At 39.1% G+C, this 27,114-nt stretch overlaps 1 protein-coding gene across 2 annotated transcripts in view; it reads right to left on the bottom strand.

Moving 5' to 3' along the window:
* SUSD5 (sushi domain containing 5) overlaps window positions 1–27,114 on the bottom strand; it is a 61,092-nt gene that overhangs the window by 13,922 nt on the left and 20,056 nt on the right. For both annotated transcript variants that reach the window (XM_084511572.1, XM_084511571.1), the window contains 2 exons: window positions 19,652–19,829; window positions 5,703–5,821 (listed from right to left, as the gene is read on the bottom strand). In XM_084511572.1, coding sequence (XP_084367698.1) covers window positions 5,703–5,821; window positions 19,652–19,829 — 297 coding nt within the window. The remainder of the gene's footprint in view (window positions 1–5,702; window positions 5,822–19,651; window positions 19,830–27,114) is intronic.

The following is a 27,114-nucleotide window of genomic DNA, read 5'->3' on the forward strand; positions in this document are numbered from 1 at the left end:
AGCATACTGAGTAACAGAGTGGACAAGACTAAGTAACAACCAATATCCCACAGAGACAGAATCACAGAATCACAGAATTTTCTAGGTTGGAAGAGACCTCAAGGTCATCGAGTCCAACCTCCAACCTAACGCTAACAGCCCTCCACTAAACCATATCCCTAAGCTGTACATCTAAGCGTCTTTTGAAGACTTCCAGGGATGGTGACTCCACCACTTCCCTGGGCAGCCTGTTCCAATGCCTCACAACCCTTTCTGTAAAGAAGTTCTTCCTAACATCTAACCTAAAACTCCCCTGGCTCAACTTAAGCCCATTCCCCCTCGTCCTGTCACCAGGCACGTGGGAGAACAGGCCAACCCCCACCTCTCTACAGCCTCCTTTAAGGTATCTGTAAAGAGCAATAAGGTCACCCCTGAGCCTCCTCTTCATACTCCAGTTCTTGCGTTTATTTTGCTATAGTATTCTTTTGTGTAAGAAGTATGGAAATTTTCAGGGTTTCATTTGATGGATCTCAGTCCTGCTGCAACCTCAGTTGCTATGACAATTCCTTCTCAGCATTTTATCTAGCCTGCTCATTCTGGTACACGCACAGAAGTGATACTGGCTTAGAAGCTCATCAGACCGAGCCACTTCTGGGGACACACTTCAGTTTTTTGTTTGTAGTCCTTGTACCAGGAGATGGCAAAACAAAGATTTATTTGGACGGACAGCCCGTGCCCAGTGTTGGCATTCAAGCAATTTTCTTCCTGGAATAGAGGAAGCAGATCTAGGCCATGAAGCGTGACAGAAGGTGTGTTGGCAGCAGCTTGTCATTTGGAGGAACAGCAGTGGTCTTTAACAAGGCGACTACAGAGGTTACCTGGAGTGGTGACTGTGGTAGATGAGGACTGGGCTCTTCCTCTGCTGAGTGGGTGCTCTCCATCTGGAGTACTGCTTTTCACCTCCTCTATCCTTCCATAATCAGAGTATTTAGTTGATGTTTGCTAAAAGATGATCCTGGTGTACGCTCCCAATTACAAGAGCCTGATGTGCTGGATTATTTTCCCTCAACACTCTGGCCCCATCCAGAGGTTCTTACATTCTGCCCGCTTGTGCAAGATTACATCTACACACTTGGAAACTTTGAGTCCAGCTCTGAAAATCATGACCCTTGCTAAGTTTACCTCAGAGAGATCTGGTGTCCTAATGTCAGCTGAAAGCAGAAGACTTGGCAGGTGACCTTCTGGATGACATTTTATTAAGAAGAGATGTTGCAAATCTGACCCACATATTGGCAGTGATGTCAAACACCTAACAGGACCTAAATGGACAGTTGAGCTCTAGTAAGCAAGGATGGATTAGGTTATGCCTTAAGAAAGCACAGCACAGACACATGGAAATGTGCAAGTGCACAGAAGAGCCTCATGTCAGCAACAATTTGGCATAGAGTGTTTTCTGGAGTAACAATACCCACTGCAGGCATGGAAGAAGTCAATATATACAAGCGGACTTCAGGATAGAGGCAACCACTGACAACTGAGCAGGAATAAATGGCAGAGAAAGAATTTAAGTGTCTGGCACAGATATGTTAGCCAGGGCTAGTGCTGATTCTGGCTACAGACCTCTCAAGAGACTTAGAAACTGTTTTTTACAAGGATTTAAGATGCCTCTTGTTAATTGATTTAGCACGTTCAGTCTTGAATTATAGCCCCTCTGAAGAGTAAATTTAACACCAAACCATGTGTGGAAAGGAGTTTGTGACAAATGATTTCTGGCAAGAGTCAACACAAGTCACTTTAAGTAAACAACAACCCACCTCCCCAGTCCAGAAGCAGTTTCTCTAAGCTCCATGCATCTCATCAGTTTGTAAAGGTTTTTAGAGACATTTTGATAAAATACTGTCTAGAGAAAGGACAGCCTACGATCAATGGAAAAAAACATCAACTCAAAATAGATGCAGACTTCAGCATCCACAACATCTGGCAGAGCTGCAGATCTACTGAAATCTGATTATCTACAATGGCTACTTAAACAGTGTCCCATGCTCTGAAAGCTGACTTGAAACATCCTCTTTGATGTAAAATATCCCCTTTTACAACCATCCAATTCAGCAGTTTCCAGAGAGACCACTGAAATTTATTGGATGTCATCTTGTCATTAAGAAATTGGAAAATGCAACTCTTACTGCTCAACCCTGTGAAAGATGAGTGTGAATGTTTGTTTTTTTCTTCTGGATTGCAGAGACACTAAAGTGTATGGAATTTTTCTTTTTAGATAAAAATAATTAGTACAAATAAAGTACAAAGAACCAAAACCCAAACATAGCCAATGTAAGTGCTGCTTGTAAGCTACTGATCTTAGGATGCCAATACCCCTTTCATCAGATAGGGTTGGTAAGAGTAACTTCATGTATTAGTTTAAATGACATCACCAGGTAGATGGAAATTCACTGTCAGCTATATGCAAAGCTCTGGAAAAGAAAACTGTAGCAATAAAAAAAAGTGAAAAACTTCATATCCATAGCAAAGCATGGCAAATAAAAAGAAATGGCTTAAACATAAAACAAATAAAAAATTGACTGTTCTTTCAACATACATTTAATATATTTGATGTAAAGGATACATTCTTTTTTTTTTTTCTTACTGATGAAAAAGGCAAACTGAAAATGTACATAAGCCATTAACCTTTGATGGGTATCTGGAGCCAGCAGTCATGTTTATCAAAGTTTGATTTGCATTTTGCTATATGCTACTACAAGTTTCTGCCTGTTTAGTTTTTCTATGATGGCAGCAAATCAAAGCCTTGGAGAATAGAGGTCTTACTTGTTGCCTATAAATATCAGTGGGTCACCAGAAGAAAGAACCAGTAAAACATAAAACTTGGGAGTGATTAATAAAGAGATCATTGTAAAAAAAAAAAAAAATCTGGTAGGAAAAAATTCCAACCTTGTGGTTTTCTGTTGTTCTTATTTTATTTATTTTATACTTAGAGGTGTTTTTTTATGAACTTTGATAGAGAACAAATACATGCTCTGTGGGCCAGATCTGACTTACATGCAACATTTCTTTTTCATAATAGGCAGAATCTAATATGTTTTTAGGTAACTTTTGGCACTTGAGGTTGAGAGAAGCTTGCTTATCTCAGCAGATTCTGAACAGGTAAAGAGTTGTCTTCCTGGATCTAATGACAGCATAAAACATTATTTTCAGAGAAACTGAGAAGACATCCAATTTCTCTGTACTATGAAAACTGCAGCATTCATATACTCAGAGCATTCATAAAATATAACAACCACATTTTTCCCAGTAAAACATAACTCAGAGCATCAGAGGCTGCTGTGATTCTTTACTGTGTGCAGAACCAAATCCATTTCAGAAGCACAGAAAAAAATTGTATTTTCCTCTTCAGGGTAAAAAAAAAGCCTGATCCTGTAAGCATCTGACCACTGTTGAGGCATGCTGGCGTATATGCTTCAGCAATTTGACTGAACTCAGTCTTGAGTAAAGATTAATTGTAAATCAAGGCCTAAGAAGGGACTTCTGCAATGATTTGTGCTAGAAGTTCCATGGGGGGTTGAGATGCCCTTTGCAGAGCCCTAAGAACAGAAAACAGTTGTTAAGCATAATGGTCAGTGTAGTTTCTGAAAAAGAGAAGGCTGATGTGACATTCCCTCTGCCTGTCCTCAACTTGCCAGCCTGTCTGAGCCTTCAGATGACTCCAGACAGCTTGGACAAAGAGGGAGAGCTGTTGAGCTTCTGCTCATTTTAGACAGGAAAAAGAGGAAAGATCCAGGCATCTTTTCCACTAGGATGACCAAAGGTAGGACTTAGCTTTTATCTGTTCCCACAAGCATTGGTGGCCAGCCATCAGCACTGAATGCAGGTGGACAAAGCAGGTCACTGACTATGGCTGAGGCTGTGATGGGAGGTTTCCTGCTGTTATTTCTTACTGCATATCTGTTTCCTAAAACTGAAAGTGGCATCCTTCAAGTGCATGATCTTTCAACATTCAACTACTTTCAACATTCAACTACTTTGCGCTATCTTGTGTGCTACTGTGTGTTACATGCGTGTGTGAAGGCTATTTCATTTCTGGACTTTGATCTTTTCACACCAGCTATGGACCAGTTTCCTTGCTGCACAACTTCACTTAAGCCTTTTCCCTCAAACATTGCATCCAAAGCATTTTTGTGTATTCAAAGACAGAACCTAACTGTCATCTGGAAAAGCTTCCATATTTAAATATTATTTGACAAATACATTGGCTTGATCATCCCACTCTGTCATCAGGAAACTCCCTGCCTTGTACAAAACAACTTGTTCACAAGTGGTTTCTTTTTAGCAAATGATCTGATTTTTCCCGAGTTTAAACTGTGCAGTTTCTGAGTATTAAGTAGGACTTCTTTCCAAAAACATTGTCAAATTGTGCTCTTATCTTCACCAATGCCCCTTTACTGCCAGCAGCAAACAAATGCAAAACGCAAGCACAGCTCCTTCCCTGAGATACAGCTTCTATGTGTAAGGCCAGAAGCAGCAGGTGGAGAGGGCCAGGGGAGAGCACAGGGCACAATAGAACAATGGTGGTCACTGCAATGATTTCAGCCCGCCACAGCTGCCCAACCCTCCACAAGTTTTTTCTCCTTGGGGGAATGATGACAAAAGAGACATTTGAAGGAAGACAATGAGATAGTTTTGCAGATGTTTACAGGGAGCTGCTCTTTTATGTGAGACACAACATGGCAGTAAGCACAAAGGTGCTTGTGTGACAGCATTAACCACTGGGTGATGTAGCTGGCATCGTTCATAGCAGCACGAAGCCTGGAGTTGACATCATGGTAATTATTTGAGAGGATGGTCAGTCAAACTCTGCAATGTTTGAATTAATAGGTGTTTGTCACCTCTGGCACATTTCACTTCAATCACATCTTCATTCTCATTGCTGCCACTGACTCTTTATCAAAGTGCCCCCATGTTGTGAACTTTGTGTTTATCAGTAAATGCCATCTGCTTGTCCCTTCTTTTTTTTTGATATGAGATAGATGTGAAACTTCACTGCAGACACTAACAATCTGTTTCAGGGGTTCCCAGACTTCTTTATACAATTCTACCTAGCAGTAACAATTTATGTTTTGCCTTTGGACTACATCTTTGTAGCATTTGAATACCAAAGGCTAAGCTTCAACTTAAATTGGAAATTGTTTGGTTTTCAGAATCATCCATGATACACCAGTGTCCCCAGTGGGCCAGTATATATTTGTTAACAAAATAGCAAACAAACAAAAATAAAATGGAGTCAATTAAATTACTTTCATATAAATACAATATACAGATAGATATGCAACAACACAGTGTTTTGTGGTTGGAAGCCAGATTCCGGAATTACACTCAGTTACAGTGCTGAGTGCAGGAGATGCTTCAGGTATCTCAGATGGTGCCACATATATCCTTTTCCATAAATATGTTCTTTGAACACCAAAATGGTATCTTTCTGATCAACAGTGGTCTTTAAGCTTGATAAACTGCAGCAAAGACAAATGATAATGCAGTTTATTTCCTGCAACCAATGTCTTTGTAGCTGTTGCCTCACATAGTAGGACATTACTATAAAGATTTATTTTTTAATATCTCCACTTTGCCTCTCATTGGTAGAAAAATCAAAGGCACAACTTCTAATGTTTCAAGACAGCAGTTACTGTGCATTATTTCAATAGTATATCAGTGCTGACCTTCATCCTTTACACAAAAAGCATCATATTGGTCATTCACAAAGGGATCGGTTTCAATTTTAACATCAATGGCTTTCACGCTCTGCTGTTTGCTGCCCGTCTTTCTGCATATAATTGTCCTAAAATGAAGAAGAAGAAAAAAAAAAACGATCAGAAATCTTCTGGAGTTGTACATGCAGGTGAAGTTTGGAAATCTTTTAGCACGGTATTCAGGTAGCCTCAGCTTAACTGTTTAAGAGTTGGCACATAAGGCATTAGTGTGGGAAGATGTATGAAAAAAGCCAAGGTAGAATTAGAAGTAATTAAAAAAAGGTTTGCTTCAGTTCAAGGCATATGAAGCAATAAAGGGTGTTTATCTTATATTCTGTGAAACTTCTAAAATATCAGAACAAGTCCCAGTGTGTTTAAGTACTCATTCTGCTCTCATATGCCAGCAATACAAACTCCCACCAAGGATACCTGGATAAAAAATGAGTAGAAGTCTCAAGATTTGGTCTGAAAGATTATAATCACTAGCAATAAAATTATTCTTGCTGCATAAGTTCCAGGGTATTTTATCATAGTTGGTATTTTAATCTGCTACACAAATGTGGATGAAAGCATTTTTTACCTGGTTCAGTTGCTCCATTTGGAAAACAGAAATAGCAGTATTTACTCTTGTACTGGGTTAAAGCACACAGTTTTGTTGGACTAGGAATGGTGCAGATGTATAGCCAAGACACAGTGTTGTACACCAAAATGCTTCCAAAAACATCACAGCTCCAAAAAGTAACTTGAAGGAACTGGCAAGACAGAAATGCTGCATTCATAGCCTCTCTTCATTTTCAAATCATGTTCCTGTTACAGGTTAAACTTAAACCCTCTTAATTTGTTCTTAAAATGCAAGCTCAAAAATTCAACTTGAGTTCTTGGAAGAAAAACTGTTGTTTTTGCTGTTTCTTTCTTTTCTTTTTTTTTTTTTTTTTTTTTTTTTTGTTGTTGTTGTTGTTGTTGTTGTTTTGTTTTTCAACAGTTATTCCACACCTTTGCATGAACTCCATTTTTATTGGTTTGGTATGCAGCTGTACCTAACCCATCCTGTTGCCCTCTACAGGCTTGGACAAAGGTAATAAACTCGTATTTGGTTCTACAAGTCTGTAGATGCTGAACATAAAGGAAGAGATTATTAATTATGTCTTCTTTCATCTGTATTGGCTGCTTGAAACTAACTAATAAAAGACAGTTTGTTAGAGAAGACACTGCTTTTATTGTTTCAGTGATGGTTACTAAAGCTGGGAAAGTGAATTCAGCCCAAAGTTTTGCAGCTGGATATTAATGGTGTGTGTTTTATTTTGTGTGGACTGCAGGTCTGTAGAAGTGTTGCATGGTTAGTTCTTCTAGTGGAAGCAAGACAAAAATGCTTTCCACAGAGGAATCTTTCCAGTGAAGGAAATTTATCATTTTGTATTGTGCAACAGTTGAGCTAATTTTGCCAGCAGTCCCACACTCAATTTGGAGAATAAAATAAATGTTGACTAACTGCCCATTCACTGAATGTGGAAAAACTCCAGAGGAAAGCCAATATTTGATCATGCACTTAAATACTACACAACAATTGATTTACACAAGTGGACTGAATTACAATTATGCAGACCATCTTAATTCTGACATGTGTTAGCTCTTGAGCAGTTAAACAAGCAACTTTAATGTGATTTTAATGTAAACAAACAAAAACAATATGAAAAAAGACATGTGGTGCTGGTCATTCATACATACCAGAATGGTTCCTACTCCATTTCTGCTCTGAGAAATGACATGATGCAATACCATACTAAAAGTTGCTTTATAATTGCAAAGCAAACATTTCTTTCATAAGGAAAACACATCTTTATTTTTTGGGGGATCTCTTGAAGAACAGTATTATCCATAGGAGTTTAAATCAAGTTCTCTTAGAATTAAATGCCATATTTTAAGGTTTGGGTCCTTTAAGTCAACAATAAGGCACATAGACAAAAGTGACCTGGTCTATCAAAGTGGGTTTAGGTGACTGAGAGAATAAGGCCATCAATTAGCAAATTTTTATGTGTATTCACATATTGTTCCACTAGGTCTTATAGGACCTAGGTAAATGAAACTATGTCCCATGACCCCTTTCAAAAAGTGACAGAATCTTAATCTTTTTAATAATCATTTACTTGTCTAGGTACCTACATTGCGTTTGCCTTGCAACCGAGTAGACAGATCCTGAAATGTCTTTAAAGATTTAGGCCTTTTACTAGTAATTGTGTACTTAAGACTTCAGCCTGTCTTAAAATAAATAAATAAATAAATAAAGGTTTGAAAATTTTTATCATCATAAAAATCTGGTAAACCTTGTCTCTGAAAATCAGGCACATTTCTTTGTATGTCCAACTGAATAACACATTTTCTGGTACATGCAAACCAGTTTTGAAAATCTTATATTGAATTTTCTGATTTGGAATTCCACTTCATGGCCACTAAATTTTGCTTCATCTCAAAGTACTGTAATTTCTGTATCCTTTCTTCAGTAGGTTAAAAAGTTATCTGTGGGTTATACATCCTTGGTATATTCATATTATTACAAAAACTGGATATTTGGCTCACATATAAGACTTTATTAGAAAACCAAGGTTTTTGTTTGTTTGTTTGTTTGTTTGTTTTTCCCCAAGTTTTGTACAATGAATTACAAGCTTGTAGGTGATAAAAATTGAATATATTGAATAATAAATTAACTTTAAAGCATTTCTTAGCTATTCAGTGAGCTCAAACTTACAAAGGTGTATCTATGCATATTACATGAAGTTTAAAAATTGTTCTTCCTATCTCTTTTCCTGCAACAAAGCAGGCCTTTGCTAATCCTCTACTTAGGATTTTAATTTGGATTTTGTTATATTAAAATTCATCTGGTTAAAACTGAAAACATTCTAATGCAATTATTCTGTTAAGAAATGAATTGACTTATACCCATAGAAAAAAATAGAAGAAAAAAATGTTTAATGTCTTCTATTCCTCCTTCTCTGTCAGTAGTTTCCTACGATGAACTCAATCCTGCAAGTTTTGAATATTTTCAATAAGCTATTATTACCACTGCCAGAAAGAGTTTCATGAGTCCTCAGCTCTTCTCAATAGTGGCTCTAGTGATTAGAACTGCAATGCCTTTGGCACAGAAATAGTATCTTTGCAGTCGGTATGATTAAAAATATGGAATAATAGTCTCTTTTCTCAGAGTTGTTGAGGGTAGCATTTAGGGCATACATGTATTTCCCTAAATCTATAAAATGCTAGGTTTGCATCTATAATTATAGCTGAAGTATGTAGGTACTCTTTTGTTTCTGTTCTAAAAGGTAAGCTTTTATGCTTTGTATTTTTTTTTTAAACCTTATGACTGAAAAATGGCTAGTACCTTCTCAATTCAGGATTCAACGTATGTTGAAATTTGCTCACTAGCAGCATTGCCATGTTAAAATAAGAAATAAAAAATCATACATTGTTGCTATTTGGTTACAACCATCTCTCACAGTTCCAGCACCCTGGTGAGAGTTGTGTAAATGCATAACCTGTTTTTTGTTTTTTTTTTTTAATTGTTTTGAATTGTTGTGTTGGAGCATCATGCATTGTGGTTGAGAGAATGCCAAAAAGTTCTTTTTTTTTTTTTTGTAGGAAGACATGCATGTACCCAGCCATTTAGAAGAATGTTGTCATATAGGGAATTTTAATTCTATTTATTGCTACTTTCATGGAATAATTGACCTTAAACTTATAAAGAAATGCTCAATCCTCATGTTTTTTAGGATATGTTGTAATCTGGTGCTTAGAGCAGTGTAATGTATGATTTTGTATCTCATGTTCAACAAATAGATGTGATTTTATTTTTCGTTCTATGGAGATCTCTTATGAAAGTAGCATTTTAGATATGCTTGGAAAAAACATACTGAGTTCAGAATGCAGTCCATTCATAATAATCCTCTATATTCAACACACATCTGCTTGAAACACCCATGCATCCCTGAAAATTATTCTTACACTGCCACGAACTCTGAAAAACTCTCACAGTCCCAGCATAAAAATCAGTCACAAGTACTATTGCTATAGACAATGTAAGTGACATGCATTATCAGGAAGGTAGAAATCCAGACATGGTCCTAGCACCTTATTTTCTTCATGGCTGTGGTGTTCTCATAAAGTTTTCTGGCTTGCTTCCAATGCTTAATCTTTAAAATTTCAAAATAAATTGTTTTTCTTTTACTCAACAATCTTGTGAGAAATAATTTCAAAGCTTTTATTTTACCTTGTCTTAAAAGTTTAAACGAGGACTGAAAATCAGGCCCATTTTGAAGAGTAAGAGAGTCCTGTGCTTTACAGTTATGGGCAATTGCAATCACAAGCTTCACACGGAGACACTGAACATTTGCTTCATCAAATGAGAGTTTAACTGAAGAACACCATTGGAAAAGGAGCACTTTAGTGGCTTCAGCAAGAGCCCCTGCTCTGCGATGGAAAGCAGAGGGTTGCCTGATGGTGTTTCCTTTGATTTCTTGACAACCAAGCCAAAAACTAGTGAGGATGTCCTCAGTCCACTGCTACCCAGCTTTGACAGACAATCTTTTTCATGGTGTCTCTTTCTTTTCAAATGAGAGAGTAAGAGAAACCCCAGGGACTCAGCACTGTTTTGAACCTCAGCTTAGTTGCTTCTGGACAATTCATCCAAATAAGAATAATCAACAGTGCCTGTTCCTCTGTGCCTGTCCTGAAAAAAGGGCCAGAGATACAAGCTGAGTCGTGATTCAGCTTTTTTATTTAGTGTATGTGTGCATGAGGAAGAAATTTAATATTTATCACATTTAGGTAAGAACCAGGCTTCCCTGATGTCTTCCACTTCCATTTGTACTGATTAAAGTATTTTCTAATCCATCAGCTAACCAGCAAGTAATTGGTATACTTTGCATTTCTCCTAATACTGCTGTTCAAGGAAGGAAATAGCGGAAAAGGCTGGCATGAATAGCATTTATTCCACTGTAGGATAGAATATGCTGTTACCTAATATATATTATGAAGTGAATCTTGTGATAATGTAAATAAACCACAGTAATATATATATAATATATATTATGCATTTATAATAAAGATATACCTAATAAACATACAATATTTTGTATACATGATAAACTGTCTTTATACTAGTATACATTGATACTCCCTCTTTCTAATATCATTACATAGCATTTTTGTAATATTTGGAAAACTTTCAGTACACTTAATCTTATATATATATGAGTTAAAGTCTAAGTTTATAGGACATAGTTTATAGGACATCCATTGCAACAGCACAAAAAACAGTAAATGGGACTTGGGTGTTCTGAAGTCACTACACTATCTGCCAATTGATTGTAAGTAGTCTTGTCAATTAGCTGAACTGAGTTGCAAGGGTCTTTTGACATTCATTCATGGAAGTGTGAGCTTGAATATGAATATATTCAACTCACTAGTCATCATCAACATTGTGGTAGCTGAGGCACTGAGAAAGTCTGGTTCATAACACAGCGTAACTATAACAAGCCTTCCCCAAATTAGAAAGTTTAAGACTTTATCACTTTCATTGGTAAGATAAATCTTCAACATCCCGTGCTATTTTTTTTTTTCATGGCATAGCTTTACCACTTGTGTTTCAGTAACTTGGTAAGAGAAAAAAAATAGTAGCCTAGAAGCCAAACAAGATTTTTATTCTTAGCCTTTCCTTTCTGAAGTTTGGGAAAGTGCAAATTATAAAGCTGGCTCTGATGAGAAATAAAATATAAATGACATGTTCATGATTACTGAAGGAAAGAAAATTTCCCTGAAAAGTCACGAAGGGGAGCACAGGTGTGGGCTCTGGAAAGTCTATTGCCTGGGAACTACAGAGGCTAATTTTGGCTGGATGGGACCCAAAGAAAGCAGCTCCTAAGTGTGACATGAAGACATTCCAACAGCAATACTGCCACTGGAAATGTCAAAAGGAGGTCTTACTGAGGCAAAACCAATATCCTTCAGATTCTTAAAAATATATACCAAAATGCTGTCTTTTGTGCTTAAAATTGTACATATGACTACCAAAATAGTAAAGCCTCTGTTCATTAAATAAATATGGCCCATTCATGCAGAATGAATGATTTTATATAGCCATTTTACTATAATATCACTATGTACATATAATTTGAGCATTCTTAGTGTAGGTAGAGGAGATTCAGATGGCCTCCTGTCCTGGACTAGTTAGCAGGGTGCTCAAAGACATAGCAAGTATCACTAGAAAGTTGTTTTTACCCAATTTTGTTTTATGAACTCCAATACAATTCATGGCTTTCATAACAGATATTATTAATTAGGTACCAAAGGGTTTAAAAAATGTTTGCTAAATGCTGTTAATTTACAAAGAAGCTCAATTCTCAGACAAAAGGCTTTCAGATGGGATTGGACATTACAGAGACTGTAAAGAAAAAAAAAGAAAAATATTTGAAGTCTAAGTTCTTTTGAAAATCAACACCATTAGAACTAGTCAAAATCCCGGTATTAGTCACTCTCATGTATATGCTAAAAGTAAGCACATCCCCTTTCTACCTTCATTCTGCTGGGCTAAACAAATTGGTCACTTTTAATCACCACCACAAAGACAGATGATTTTTTGGACTGATCCTAGTCTGAAATTCCTTTCTTCTGAGCTTGGATGTCATGAACTGCATTGCAATATTGCAGGTGTTGTTTCACCAGCACCTTGTTCAAGCTTTTCAGTTACTGTCTTCTGTCTCCTGGAAAAGCTGCTCAACGTCTTTTACGAGCAGTGCTTTTTCCTTTGTCACAGAAGTGTTGTGTGACAGGCTCAGTGCCATCCTCTGTTCTATGAAGATCCCTAAGCTCTGACTCTTCCTGCTCCAACTTTTCCAGCTGAACTGTTAGCTTAACGCAGAAGCTCCTACTAGTCTTCGTGTAATACCACTGCATTTTCACCCCATCTCTGCTACATCATCTCTGTAGTCAGGCTTACCTTCCTACTCAATATTATGATTTTCTTTGGTCTTAACAATGAATTCTAACCTTATGGCATTAACTAAGGCAACGTCATATTCTAGCAGATCATGACACCACAGAGCTGTGGGCTGTAGGATTAGGGTTTATGATCTAAAGGCATTTAAGAGGGAAAGACCCCCTTAAGCAGTTTCAGAACCAAATTTAACAATTTGAATTGGACCATGTACTGTCACCTATGTCTGGATTTTCACTTGAAGGGACTTAATTGGCCCAATTCATGCAGACATCTAGGAGAAAATTCATATGCATTACCATCAGGCAGTAGAACACAGCCTTAAAATAAAACAGGAAACTTGCCAAACTGACTTATCTTTACGACTGCTCCTCTGCAAATAAGCAAGTGGATCTGTTATAACCCTACAGCCAGGTGCTGGGCAAGTCCCATGTTGTACGCAGAAAAGGGAGTAGACAGCCTTGTGAAATGGCAATTTTGATTCTTATTATTATATTTCCCACAGGTGTCATCTGCAGCAAAGGTCTTGTTGTGTTAGACACTGTAGAAGCATTCAATAGGAGTCAGTGCAAAACCCAAAGAACTATCAAAAGAAGGAAATATAGAAATGAAGTAATTTTCCTAGCAGTAAACGTCTGGTCTGTGGTCAGCCAAGAAAAGAACCCAAGTTGTCTGACTCCTACAGCGAGGCTTATTCTACCTAGCTGTGCTTGCTCACTCCAGAGTTATCCCCTCTGAGATAAATCCTCCAGAGACTGGGTAGGAACCAGCCAAGGTCAATTTCATGCAAAGAAACAGGTTGTGAGCCCTGCAGGAGAACTATTACAGAACAGTGAATCTATGCAGAACTTCAAAGCTGTAGCTTATAGATAGGCTACATGATATAATTCTTTTGTAGACAAATAATAGCAGGAGAGCAAATAGGACAGCCTCAGCATTTTAGTCTTGGAAAAGTGCTGGAAATGAGTAAATGTGCTATAAATATCTTAATATAAACTGCTGCCAGTGTTGACAATGTCAAAAATCAGCAGCTGCTTTTTAATATTTTGTGCACATCTAGTAGGACTGATCATAAGAAAAACTGTGTCATGTTCATTTTCCAAATTTCAAAACAAAACAAAAACCAACCAAACAAATAAAAACAAGAATGAACATATGACCCTACAGAACACACTGCCCAGTGCTGGAAGACTCAACACAGGGTTTTCTAGTATGACATTTGAATTAAGAAGACAGCAGTGAAAGGTCTTCAGAGAACTCTACCACCTTTTTTCATTTATATTCTGGCAGCCCAATTGCTTGTTTTACTGACTCATTTGTCTGATATGCAAATAGGTCATAAGAGTGTCATTTTAGTATAAATAGCTATTAGGGCTCATTCTAATCTGACAAATGAGACTTGCCTTACAGCATTTCATTTCCTGCACTATAACAATGTGTAATACTTTACAAGTTATACGTTTCAGGACTGATTGGTAAATGGTTTACTTCTGAGCTGCTGAAAGAACTTACCGCTCTCCCTCCTGTCCCTATCTATTCATATCTGGCTCTTCTCTAAACACGCCAAGCCTTCAGACCTGCCAGTGACTTGCCTGTGTGACCAGCACTGAACTCTGAAATGGTAGGTCTGAACTATGAAAAGTTAAAGACTAAAACGTCCCTGTATGCCTGTGAAAGAGGTACTGTCCCAAGCTGCTTAAAAAACAACACCAGTGGGTTTATTGTTTCTTTGGATTTGCTGGCAGGGAACTATTCACTTAAGCAACTTCCATCCCACATCAGCTGAAGCAAATTTTATTTGTCAAGACCTGCTGCTTAGGCTAAGCTGGTTTGCAGTGAACAAAGTGGATTAGACAATGCTTACATGAGCAGTGCCACCATCAGATTGGTATCTCCCACTGGCATCACTCTGCAGAATGATGTCTTTTAACACCCTAACTAGTAGTTGTTCACTTTTTACTAAAAGAAAGGAAAAAAAATGGACAAGGGACAAGTACCTCTACCTGCCCAGCTGATGAGGCAACAATCATTATAATAGGTCAGAAGTATGTTGGAGTGATCTGGAATGCTACAGTCTCATCGGAACCAAAAGAGGATGTCCCATTATAGCTTCAAATCTTTGCATACTTATATATGGATCCATATTATCATAGAATCAGAATGGTTCTTCAGAAAATGGTTCTTCACAGAATCAGAATGGTAAAGATCACCCAGTTCCAAACCGCCTGCCATGGGCAGGGACACCTCCCACCAGACCAGGTTGCCCAAAGCCCCATCCAGCCTGGCCTTGAACACCTCCAGGGATGGGGCATCCACAGTTTCTTTGGGAAACCTGTTCTAGTGCCTCACCACCCTCTGAGTAAAGAGTTTCTTCTTAATACCTAATCTCAATCTCCTCTCTTTTCGTTTAAAACCATTACCCCTTGTCCTATTACTACACTCCTTGACAAAGAGTTCATCCCCAGCTTTCCTGTAGGCCCCCTTTAGGTTTTGGAAGGCTGCTGTAAGGTCTTCCCAGAGCCATCTCTTCTCCAGGCTGAACAACCCCAACTCCCTCAGTCTGTCTTCATAAGAGAAGTGCTCCAGCCCTCTGATCATCCTCACGGCCCTCCTCCTGACCCAGGTCCATGTCTTTCTTATGCTGTGGGTCCCAGAGCTGAACGCAGTACTCCAAGCAGGGTCTCAGAAGAGTGGAAGTATTTGGAAAAAAACAACAACATATAACTATGTATAGAAAACTATGTCAGAAAATTGACAGGTACCCCAAGTGAAAGAGTTGGTTTGTTTTTTTTTCAACAAATTCTCTTCTTTGCCTGCATAAGAAGTAAAGCTCAGAAACCAACCACATTGACATTGACTCAGAAATGCACTCAGCCACAAGAGAAACTTCCATGGGTTTATGGGCCCTCATTTTATAGCCCTCTGGGATGTAAAACGATAATAAGGACACAACAGCCAACATCAATGGGTATACATACTAGGAGTTGGATATTCATTAACACCAAAAATAGCCATCAGAAATGCAAAAATCCTCTCTGTTACTAGTTTGTGCAAAACCTGAAAAACTGGTCAAGAAGTCAGAAAGTCCTTACTTCCTTACTAGTTTTTATATTTGGTTATAAGTCTATGTGATGTAAGGAGGACTGAAGTGTGTCAGGACATCTGCAACACCAGAATGAATTCACTCATATCATTTGTTTGTGCTTGCTTCTACTGTCAGTATCTAATCCAGTTTTCCTCAGAGGAAAGATTGTAATATTTTCCAGGGAGAAAAAAAAAAAAAAAAAAAAAAACCACCTTCTTTTATCATGTTCCCTCTTATTCATCTCCTTTCTGATGTACACAGTCCAAAAGGATATGGGAGAATATTAGACTAAAGCTCTGTGATCTGCAAGTGATTCCAGTCAGCTTCTGGATGGAATCCAAGGTATTACTTCCAGCTTATAAAGACCAAAATGGTCTGGGACCTGCTAAGTGTGGGAGGTCACTTGTCTCCTTGGGTTGTGTCATCACAGTTGAAGATGTGGAGCTGCATCAAAATAAATAACACAAGATGTTCCCAGTTAAGAATCTTCTATTTTGGAAATAACTTTACTTCTTGTCTGATTATCTGGGCATGCTCTGAAGCCTATTTTACCCTCTCCTTGTTAAATCAGTTGAGTAGTGTGGATTGAGGTGTTCATATTCTTAGTCTATCCTTTATCCCTGCTGGTATTTTCAATTTATTAAATAAATTCCTAAGTATTGAACCAGTACCTGTAGAAACATTTAAATAAATAAATAAATAACTGATTTGGTAAAAATATGTTGAGTCCCTTCTCAATAGCTTTTCCAAACCTTTAATTATTCTTGAGCCCCTTTTTGAGCCTGTTTTAGTACCTTTCTGGTTGTTACACTGACCTATATATGTGTGTGTGTTCTTAACAATCCACATCCCATCCCATAAGCACTCTAGCAATTTCTCTCCCTCTTTTTTTTTTTTTTTTTTAATACAGCTGCAGTTTGTCAGATGTTTTCTTTATACCATCCACAGTGATGTCCTCATATCTTTCCTAAGCTGAGAGAGATAACTTCATACATGTAAACTATTTTGAAGTAGACTGCATATTTGCTCCTGAGTATATTACCATTGAACACCATTTGTCACCATTTTGCCCGTTAACCTAAGTTCCCTCTGAAATATCTTCATATTCCGCTTGGGTTTGTCCAACTTGAATAGCTTTCTCTCATTTGTATACTTTGCACTCAACTGCCCATTTGCTCCTCCAGGGCTGCATTAACTAATAGTGAAACCAGTATAGTCTTTCCAGGCATACTCTTCCTAAGAGTCGTAAATGTTCAGTTCAGTGAACCAAATAACACACATTCTGGTGCTTGCCCAGCCATAGGTAAAATTGTCCCAGGGAAGAGAGTATCAAATTCCATTTTACAGGATCTCTGAAGAACTACTGCATGGTGAAGCCCTCTAGTGATCTTCAGATGTGATGACTGCTCAGAAAAGCAAGCTCATGTACCCCCATAATGTCCTTTCTGATAACCAATTTACAGACTTCCATATTAAGGACAGTTTTATTGGAGAAACAGGGTATGGAAAGATGGAAGGAATCAAAACCCTCCTTCTTTGCCATAAGCATGCTGACATGCATTCTCACATCACTATGATGTGATGTGCACAATGCTATCACTGTATCCAATTTTCATTTTGAAGATATTCAGCCATAGATCCACAACTGGTCTACTCATAATTGTAGATCCAGTGCCTACATTAAAAATCTGAAGATCTCTCAGGATTAACTGGTGGTACTCACTAGATTAAAAAGGGGCAGTTCCTTCTCCTACTCATCATCTCCTTACTTCCATAACAGAGAGACTGCATGAAACTACCTCTACAATAACTTTGCCATGTACTTAGAGATGGATACAGTTTCCCTGGTTCTTCAGCCAGCAAGGCATTTCAGCAACTGGATTAAGAAGAAAATTTTTAGGGTTTAGATCACTTTTATCCTGAGGGATTTCTGGATTTTTTTTGAATGACCAGAAGTACATACAAAGAAATTCCCCCCCCCCCCAAAAAAAAAATCACCTGGAAATAAAGGATCACGAGAACTAGTTGCTTTTGCTTGAGGTTGTTTAAATATTACCTTTCATTAGTAGTAGCAATTTTCTGTCTTTTGCAAGCTGCATTTTATCACTAAAAATAAATGTGGACAATGTGTATCCTCAAATTTGTAAACTTCATTGAAAATCAATTGTATTTCTGCAATATTCATGACAGAAGAGTAAAAAAGCTGTGCTGGATTCACCCTGCTTCCTTCTCGTCCTTACTTCTTGTAACACTACTTATAATGTGAGAAAAATCTGAGCCTAGTGTTATGTGGAGTCCCCTGAGCTACCTCAAAAAATAGAGTTCAGCATGCCCAGTAACAGTATCAGCTCCCTAGTAAGCTTTCTTAACCCACTCCCTAGCACATTTGCATTATCATATCTACGTACACTACAAGTCAGACATATTTGAGGATGCCTATCATCTATTGAGACACACATAAATACCTGAGACAGATACTTGGTTTTCATGAGAAGCTCAGCAAATTGAGTCTGTACTGACAGAGTCAGTGGAAGCATTGATACTAACTCCAATAATGTGTCCACAGGCTGCAAGCTCCTTTGGGGCTTAGCACCCCACTATGAGCCAGGCAAAACAAATGGCAACAACTCAGTAGGAAAAAGGAATAAGAAATAATGAGAGAATGATACCTTTAGATATATGTCACAATGCTTGAATTGTGGCCAGTGTTTTTCAACAATCATCATAATCGAAGGGGAAGACTTGCTTGACTGCAGTCATTCTGTAGTGGGTTTATGTGGCAAGGTTTTGGTACCAGGGGGCTATAGGGGTGGCTTCTGTGAGAAGAATCTAGAAGCTGCCCCATATTAGGTAAGGGCCCCACTGCTGACCAGAGCCAAGCCAATAAGCGATATTGTTTTGCGCCTCTGTGAGAGCATATTTAAGACAGGGAAAAAAAACACTGCGCCATATAGGAGCTGGGAGAGTGACAGGAGTGAGGAACAACCTTGCAGGCACCAAGGTTAGTGAAGAAGGAGGGGGAGAGGTGCTCCAGTTGCCGGAGCAGAAGTCCTCTGCGGCCTGTGGTGAGGACCATGGTAAAGCAGGATGTGCCCCTGCAGTCCATGGAGTACCACGGTGGAGCAGGGTTCCACGCTGCAGCCCGTGGAAGAAACCACGGTGGAGCAGGTGGACCTGCACCGATGGAGGCTGCGGCCTGTGGAAGACCCCTGCTGGAGCAGATTCTGGGCTGGACCTGTAGCCCATGGAGAGGAGACCACGCAGGAGCAGGTGACCTGGCAGGAGCTGCTGCCCGTGGGGGACCCAGGTTGGAGCAGTTTACTCCTGAGAGATGGACCCCGTGGTATCCCATATCTGGAGCAGTTCTTGAAGAGCTGCTGCCTGTGGGAAGACCACACTGGATCAGATCAGCAAGGACTGCATCCCATGGGAGGGACCCCACAGCACAGGGGATGAGAGTGACCAAGAAGGAGCGGCAGAGAAGAAGTACTGCAGACTGACCATAACCCGCATTCCCCCATTCCCCTGCGCCACTTGGGGGGAGGAGGTAGAAGAGGGTGGATGGGGGGTGAGGTGCTTCTGGTTTCTTTCTTTTGTTTCTCGCTTCTTTGTTAGTAACAGGCAATAAATCTTACTATCTCCCTATGCTGAGTCTGTTTTGCCTGTTGCAATAATTATTGGGCGATCTCTTCATCCTTATCTCAACCCTTGAGCCCTTTTCATCGTATTTTCTCCCCATTCCTTTTTGAGGAGTGGGAGTGAGAGAGCGGTCGTGGTGGAGCTCAGCCACCCACCCAAGTAAAACCACCACATATTCATACTTTTCTGGAAGGATTATGCTGTTGTTCTTACCCAGCGGAGCCATCAGCTAGCCATCCCGTGGTGCAGCCAGTGAAGGAACAGTCCACCACAGCTCTTTTCAGTTCTTCTGCAGTTGCTAAGTGAGCATTCAGGTCAACACAAGCTTTGTCAGCTTCAGCTAAATCCAGACCCTGAGAGCTGTTCTTCGACTCAAGTGCAAACACTTTCCCTGCAGCACCAAGAAAGGGTAAGTCACTCATCATGGTATTATATTTAAGACATATTCAATAAAAATATTGCAGCTTATCTGCAAATAAAGTCTTCATGTTTTCACGAAGTTCAAATCAATGAGCAACCTATTTCTTGGAATTAATATTTTTATCAATTAATATTTTTATCATATTTTTATAATGTTATTTTTATTTTCAGTTCAGTTTATTTAACGCTGTGAAAGCTGTAAGGCTGAAAAGTTAGAGGCTTTGGCTTTGCTAACTGGGAACAGGGCAGTTGGGGTTTTGTCAATAAAGCTTGAGAAGTTACTGAGTTACAGAATAAACACATTAGCTCTATGTCTCCAAAAAAAAAGAAATTAACAATGAGTCACAGTGCTGCCGTTAAAACTGCTTTAAGTATGTTCTTTCTGAAGATAACATCCCTCAGAATGACTCCTAAATTTCAAAGGTACAGATTTAGGTTGTTTGAAGGCTCAGGAAAACAGCTTTTTAAGCACTGTTCATTCAATAAATGTCTGGAAACACTTTCCGCTTTTGGTGGGAATTCTAGACATGCCTAGTAAGAAGCCATCCTGAGATAGGCAGACTGCGATTTCAGTAAGCGTGACAAGCAGTGATGAGAGGGAACATGAATTCACAGTACCCAGAGTAACCACTAGACAAAATCGTCTCTTGCTTCTCAACTATAATCAATACCAAGAACTATAATTGGAATGGGGAATTTAACACACAGGAGTGAAAAAAAGCAAACCTCTTCAATCCTAAGTACCAAAACCTCAGGATTCTCTGCAAATGTCCCAAACAACATGCACAACCATAATGGAGGCTGTTGTTCCCAAAGGCATGAATAAGCCATAGTGAAGAATGCATGGGGTATGGAGACAGATAACATGAGCAAAATGACTTTAAACAATCTTTCATAAGTTGTGGAACAACTTTTATTCACAAAGGTATGGAGGGTTTAAGTATAATGCTTTATTTGGGCTTTGATCCAATTAAAAACTTGCCCACATTCAACATTTCATAATTTGGCTGTCAAGATCAATATACATCATCAAAGGATACAGGATACAGGATAATTCTATGTATCATCTGACTTAACTCATAAATATTAGTGTGATATGGCAGTGAGCCCTGTTTTCCAGCAATTAGTATTTTAGTTAGAAGACTAAGCTAAAAAATAAAAACAAAAAATAATAATTAAGGATTGAGTTCCCTCAAGATATATGTAGAAAAAATAAAGTTCAGCACTTAGTCTTTTTACCCTAAGTGCCAATTACTTATTTACAGGTGTTTTGCTAACAAAGACCAAGGCTAAGACAATTTTCCCTAACTACAGTCATATTTTTGCTAGTACTTATGGTACTAGCAAAAAAAAACAGCAGCTGGGAGAGAGGAGTGAGAAGCAGCCCTGCAGCCCACAAGGTCAGTGCAGAAGGGCAGGAGGTGCTCCAGGCACTCAGCAGAAGTTCTCCTGTGGCTTGTGGAGAGGCCCCTGGTGGAGCAGGCTGTCCCCTTCCAGCCCATGGGTCCCATATGGAGCAGATCTCCATGCTGCAGCCCGTGGAGGAGCCCCATGTAGAGCAGGTGGATGTGGCCTGGAGGAGGCTGCAGCCCATGGAGAGCCCCCACAGAAGCAGGCCCCGGGCTGGAGCTGCAGCCTGTGGAAAAGAGCCCACACAGGAGCAGGGGGTCTGGGGGGAGCTGCCACCCGCCCATGGGTAACCCATGCTGGAGCAGTTTGCTCCTGATGGATGGACCCCGTGGTACGGAGCCATGTGGGAGCAGTTCTTGAAGAACTGCTGCCTGTGGGCAGCCCCCACTAACTCAGTTTGGGAAGGACAGCATCTCGTGGGAGGGACCCCACATGGATCAGGGGCAGAGAGTGACTGTGAAGGAACAGCAGACAAAGCATCACGGACTGACCACAGCCGCCATCCCCAATTCCCCTGCATTGCTTGGGGAGAGGAGGTGGAAGAGGGTAGGTGGGGGGAGGTGGTTTTGGTTTCTTTGCTTTGTTTCTCACTTCTCTAGCTTGTGATAGACAATAAATTTTACTATCTCCCTACTCTGAGTCTGTTCTGCCCATCACAATAATTGTTGAGTGTTCTCCCCAGCCTTATCTCAACCCGTGAGCCCTTTGCATCGTATTTTCTCCCTCTTTTCCTTTAAGGAGGGAGAGTGAGAGAGCGGTTGTGATGGATCTCAGCTGCCCACCTGAGTAAAACAAGGGAGGGGAGGGGAGGGGACGAGAGGGGACGAGAGGGGACGAGAGGGGACGGGAGGGGACGGGAGAAAAGTTTGTCTCATATACTTGGTATCAGTCAGTTTTGGTAATGAGGCTGTAAAAAATTCAAATTGTTTTCAACTACTCTACAATATCATAATGTGTTAAAGAGGTGATACTCTGGAATGATATCAAGAGATGTACTGTCCTTCTGGTTTAAATATGCAGTTTGAAATATGAGACTGTGTTATATTGCCATAAGGCACAGCATTTAATGATCACATCTTTTTGTGCATTTGTTTGAAGAACACATTATGCCTTTGTAAAACAGCCACCATGTTTGATCTCCATCTCAGTGCTCTTCCTTTATTTCTGTCCTGTAGCATTTTTTCCCATAATGTGATGATAACACAGGTAGTGTGACTTTTTTTCCCAAAACCCTGTATACATTTCTCATGCCTTTTCAACCAAAGCCAGTCTCTTCTGTTTTAAGATCAAGCTAGAAATCCATGGCAAGTGGCCTTTTTCAGACAACTTATTGCACATCTAGAGTTTTTCAGATTCAGAATGGCAAATGTCCTAGTTATAGTAAATTTCTTCAGGTTTCCCTTTGAAACAAGTGAAAAAGTTACTACTTCAGTGCTAAGCCATTAAAGAACATAATGGCAGCTTCAGTAAGCTAAGACATAATTATTCCTACTTTTTATTAACAGCTGAACTCAGAGTTCTTGAGAAAAAAAATCACTTTAAACCAGAGACAGTATTTCTCTAATAACTAGACTATATTACAGGGGTAGCCTCTACTGTCATCACTATCATTACAGAATTTGAATTCTATTTTGGTAAAGAGAGAAAATAATTACTTTTATTATTGATTGGCACTAAAATTTTGTCAACAAGTAATAGCTGAATATAGATCTTACTTAAGAGTACCTCGGTATAGTCTGGTGGAAAACATATCCATAGATCTCACAGCCTCTAAGATTCATTTTTATCACCTTGTTTGAATTCCTGCATAGCTGGACTGTAGATTTTCTCCAGCAGTTCCAACATCAAGTCCAAAAATTTGTGGTTGAACTAGAGCATGTCTTTTCAAAAGGCATCCAGTCATGATTCAGTGACTCCAAGTAATGGAGAATTTACAGCACACTTTATAGTAAACTGTTCCAATGGTTCATTACTCTCACTCCACCTTATTTCCAGTTTCAAATTTTGCTAAACTCAGCTTCTTACAACTGGACCTTATTACGCTTTCAAGACAGAAGAGCCATCTACAACCAGATACAAGAAAGCATAAAAAGGAACACTTCAAAAATAAGAAAAGTCCAAACCCTGTTCTTTCTTACTTTTAGGAATCCCAGCGGAATTAGCAAAATTCTCTTAGTTATGAAGAAGACAGTTGGCTAATTTATTCTAATACAGTAACAGATACAACAAGAAGTTCTTCTGAGTTATATAGGCACCACTCAAAGCCCACTGAAGTGATTTCATTATCTTCTATATTTTCCAGAGAACTTGCATCATGCTTGAAGAAGAATCATAAAATTGCATAGCCAAACATACCTTAAAATAAAAATGTATCTCACAAATAATATAAAATGAGGTACTTTAAAAGGCATGTTTATTGTGCTAATTATGATGCTGCGTTGCTAGCTCAAATGATAATCCCTCATCAGTTTCAACAAAATAAAGGTGGTGAAAGATGTGTATATTTGGAGTCTGGTTTATTTTTACTTAAATGTTAAAGTCTTCAAATTGAGGTAGAGAGTGGAGGAAGGGAAGGTCAACTCTGTGCTTCAAAAGCAATTTTATTTCCATTTCTATGGCTGCCTGTAACAATGGCCTTAATTGTAATAGTAAGGGTGGAGAATTCAGTAAAACTGCACAATTACAGAGATTCGGTAATTCCCAGCTCTTCTTAGGGTTTATGAATATAGAGTTTATTTCTGTGAGAAAGTAAAATTAACGATGTTTTATTTAATCCAATCTGCTTGAAATATTACATCTTCAGGAAATAGCAAAATTAGGAGGTCACCTTTGAGTTTCTCCTCACCTAAATTCAGTATGAACTTAAATTTTAGTAAAGCCCTTATGATCAAATATATGAAATTGTTTATGCATTTATTTTTGCAACATACAAATATATTCATTGTTTTGCAAGTGGCATCCTGAAATGCTTACACACATTACTCAAATGCAACTGAAAATATAGCAGAAGAGAAAAAAAATATTTTTTTTCTTTCCCTTTGATTTGCTTTACAACCTTTTTGTAAATAGTTTTTTTTTTTCCTCCATAAACTTTTCCAGTTGTTTTACTGCAGATCAAAACCAGCTGCTTATTACTGCTTTTCAGATAATTCTTTTTTTTTTTTTTACCAGGATGGGTACTTAATTAATTTCATTTTTTCTTACCTACCGAAATATACTTGATAGCTACTTTCACCCACTGACTGCTGCTTAACAAAAATCCCATACAGAAGAAGTCCTACATCTGGAGTATGGAATCTAGCTTGTATATGGCATGCATCATAAAGGCAGCTGTGTGAGCATTGAAGTGACACTTAGCTGCTCTAATGCATTGAGAAATATTAGCATATCAGTAAAATCCTATCTCTGGCATCAGACATGTCTGCTTCTAGGTCAGAAGAATGGTCAGATTCTCTAGTTTTCTGGGTTCATAATCCTTCACCTGCAACCTCTTCAGTCACTATGTGTGGTCACTAGCAAATAATCAGTTTGATCAGTAGGTCTTGCATGTGTGGGAATAGAAATGTTGTTTTTGCAGAGTTACATTGTTTAGAAGGAGGGAATGTGGTACTGAGATATGCTTACAGTGATAAGAAAGTTTAGCAGGCGACCTTGTAAAATGCAGACAATCAGACTCCTTAGGACAATTAGGTGAAAATCACGGTGTCAAGTCAAGTCAGATAAGTGAAGAAACATTACCACTTCAAGCAGTAAAAATGGCAAAAGAAATTTGAAATTTAACAGGCCGGCGACTGAAGGCCATGCATTGTTTGTGAAGCATCAGATAGATTGTGAACCTGGATTACCCACTCAGTGGGGAAACAGGGGAGGGTCCTGCCATCAAAAGGTATATAAACTGTGTTTTGGAACTAGTAGATGCGCTCTCTCCTGCTTGTGGGGCGCCCGCCATTGCAATCGCGAATAAATTACTACTTCACTGAGATCCTCGCCTGAGCCTAAGTTATTGGCTACGGAGTGTTTCTCACACATGTAACTCAAAATTTAGCCAACTGAACAGCACTGTGGAATAATTTGTAAAGTTTTGCAATTGGTACATTTTTTTCAAATGAGATGTGTATCTGTACTGCATTTGTATTTGTCTGCATTTGTATGGGTATAATTAAGAACAGTCACAACCACAAAAATCTAATTAAAACCTTTGTTTTCACAAAGGTGAAGTTTAAAGTTGACTCTGATTGACAGAAAATTACAAAGCAATTATACAGGTATTTGGTTGTATGATTCCCATTCACAAAAAATTCCCATTCTACCAGTGGCTGGTATGGCTGAAAAATTCCAGAATTTTGATCTGTCTTTAATGTCTCCCATCCATAACCTATTTTGTTATGCAGTAACTGCACTAGCAGCAGTGGCACTGTTGTTCTCCATATTTACAACAAAGTAAGTCAGAGCAGGAACAGGCCCTTGAGCAGTCCCTTACCTGCCTGACCCTGACCTCCAGAGCTATTGTTATAAATGAAGTCTCAACTCAATCTTAATTTTGTAATATTTATAAAACAAATATTTCTAAAAGGTATAAAAGGCAAGTAAACAGCACGGGGTGTGTGGGGAGTCTACACTCCACCAACACGCACACATGAACATCAAACATTCTAAATATACAGAACATTGCTTTACATACTAAACTCGAGTACGCCTATACATATGTACAATCAGGAAAGGTAACAAACAATCCTCTAAGTTCCATAACTTAACAGTCTCCATTTTCCATTCCTTTTCTTGATTACTAACAAGTCTCCATTTTCCATTCCTTTTGAACAATATGTCTCGCTTTAAGTTGTCAAGCAACTCAGTCTTCAGGCCTTATGTATCCCGTTCTTCCCAGATCGAAGAAAAGCATATCCATCTCCTTTTCAAGGCCAATGAGGCCTGGGTCAAAAGGCATGTCCAGGTCAGCAAGGGGGCGTAACAGCAAAGACCTTCGATGGCTATAGCAGCAGAGGGGCCCCTAGCGTAGCAGTCGGATCAGTAAAGGAGCCCACAGCTCCCTCACTATCTGGCAAGCCACACGTTTGTAATTGTGGTCCCACATGGCTCTTTAAGGCCTCAGAGATTGCTCGCCAGATGCTGAGCAATCCCGCCGCAACCTTGTCGTTTCTAGTTGCAGAGTCCCACACCTCGACCTCAGTTTGGTCCCGTATTTCAGGATCATAAACTGTCTGATTGTTAATAAGAAGAATAAGCTGTAAGGTTACCAGGACAGTCTTTGTTCCTAAGGGCGTATGATTCCCCATAATGCGCAACTGCTTACCAGCGAGAGGCAGTTGTGTGCACAGGTCCACTTCTCTCAGCTTGAGCTTCTTCCCAGCTCCGGTGCGCCCATTTCCGGTGACTTTCTGTACGAGCTGCTCTGAGCAGTTTGCTGAGTCTGGCCGAACCTATCTTCATGAGGCAATCAAAGTGCCTGTTCCCGTCCTGGTCTCTGTTCTGCCAGCCTGTTGCTTTTCATTCCTTCTTTCTGCTTATTGATGACATAACTTCATCACATCGCGTTGCCTTTTTTTTTTTTTTTTTTTTTTTAATCTTGAGGGCAGGCTCCCCTCTTATACCCTTCTCTCCACAGCAGTTCTTTTCAAAACAACTTTTCATTGGTCAAACAACTTTGAATATAACAACAACAGCAAACACACAGAAACTTCGATGCCTTAACAGCAGGAGAACAAGAGACCCGAGACTGCATGGAGTCTCCTGAATCACCCTTCTTTGTTCCCTCTAAACTCTTTTATATTCCTGATGGCCTCATCGTTAAGAGTCTAATGTTATCTCAACCACGGGGCTTTCCAACC

The sequence above is a fragment of the Aythya ferina genome, assembly GCF_964211825.1.
Source record: "Aythya ferina genome assembly, chromosome: 2".
NCBI classification, from domain to species: domain Eukaryota; kingdom Metazoa; phylum Chordata; class Aves; order Anseriformes; family Anatidae; genus Aythya; species Aythya ferina.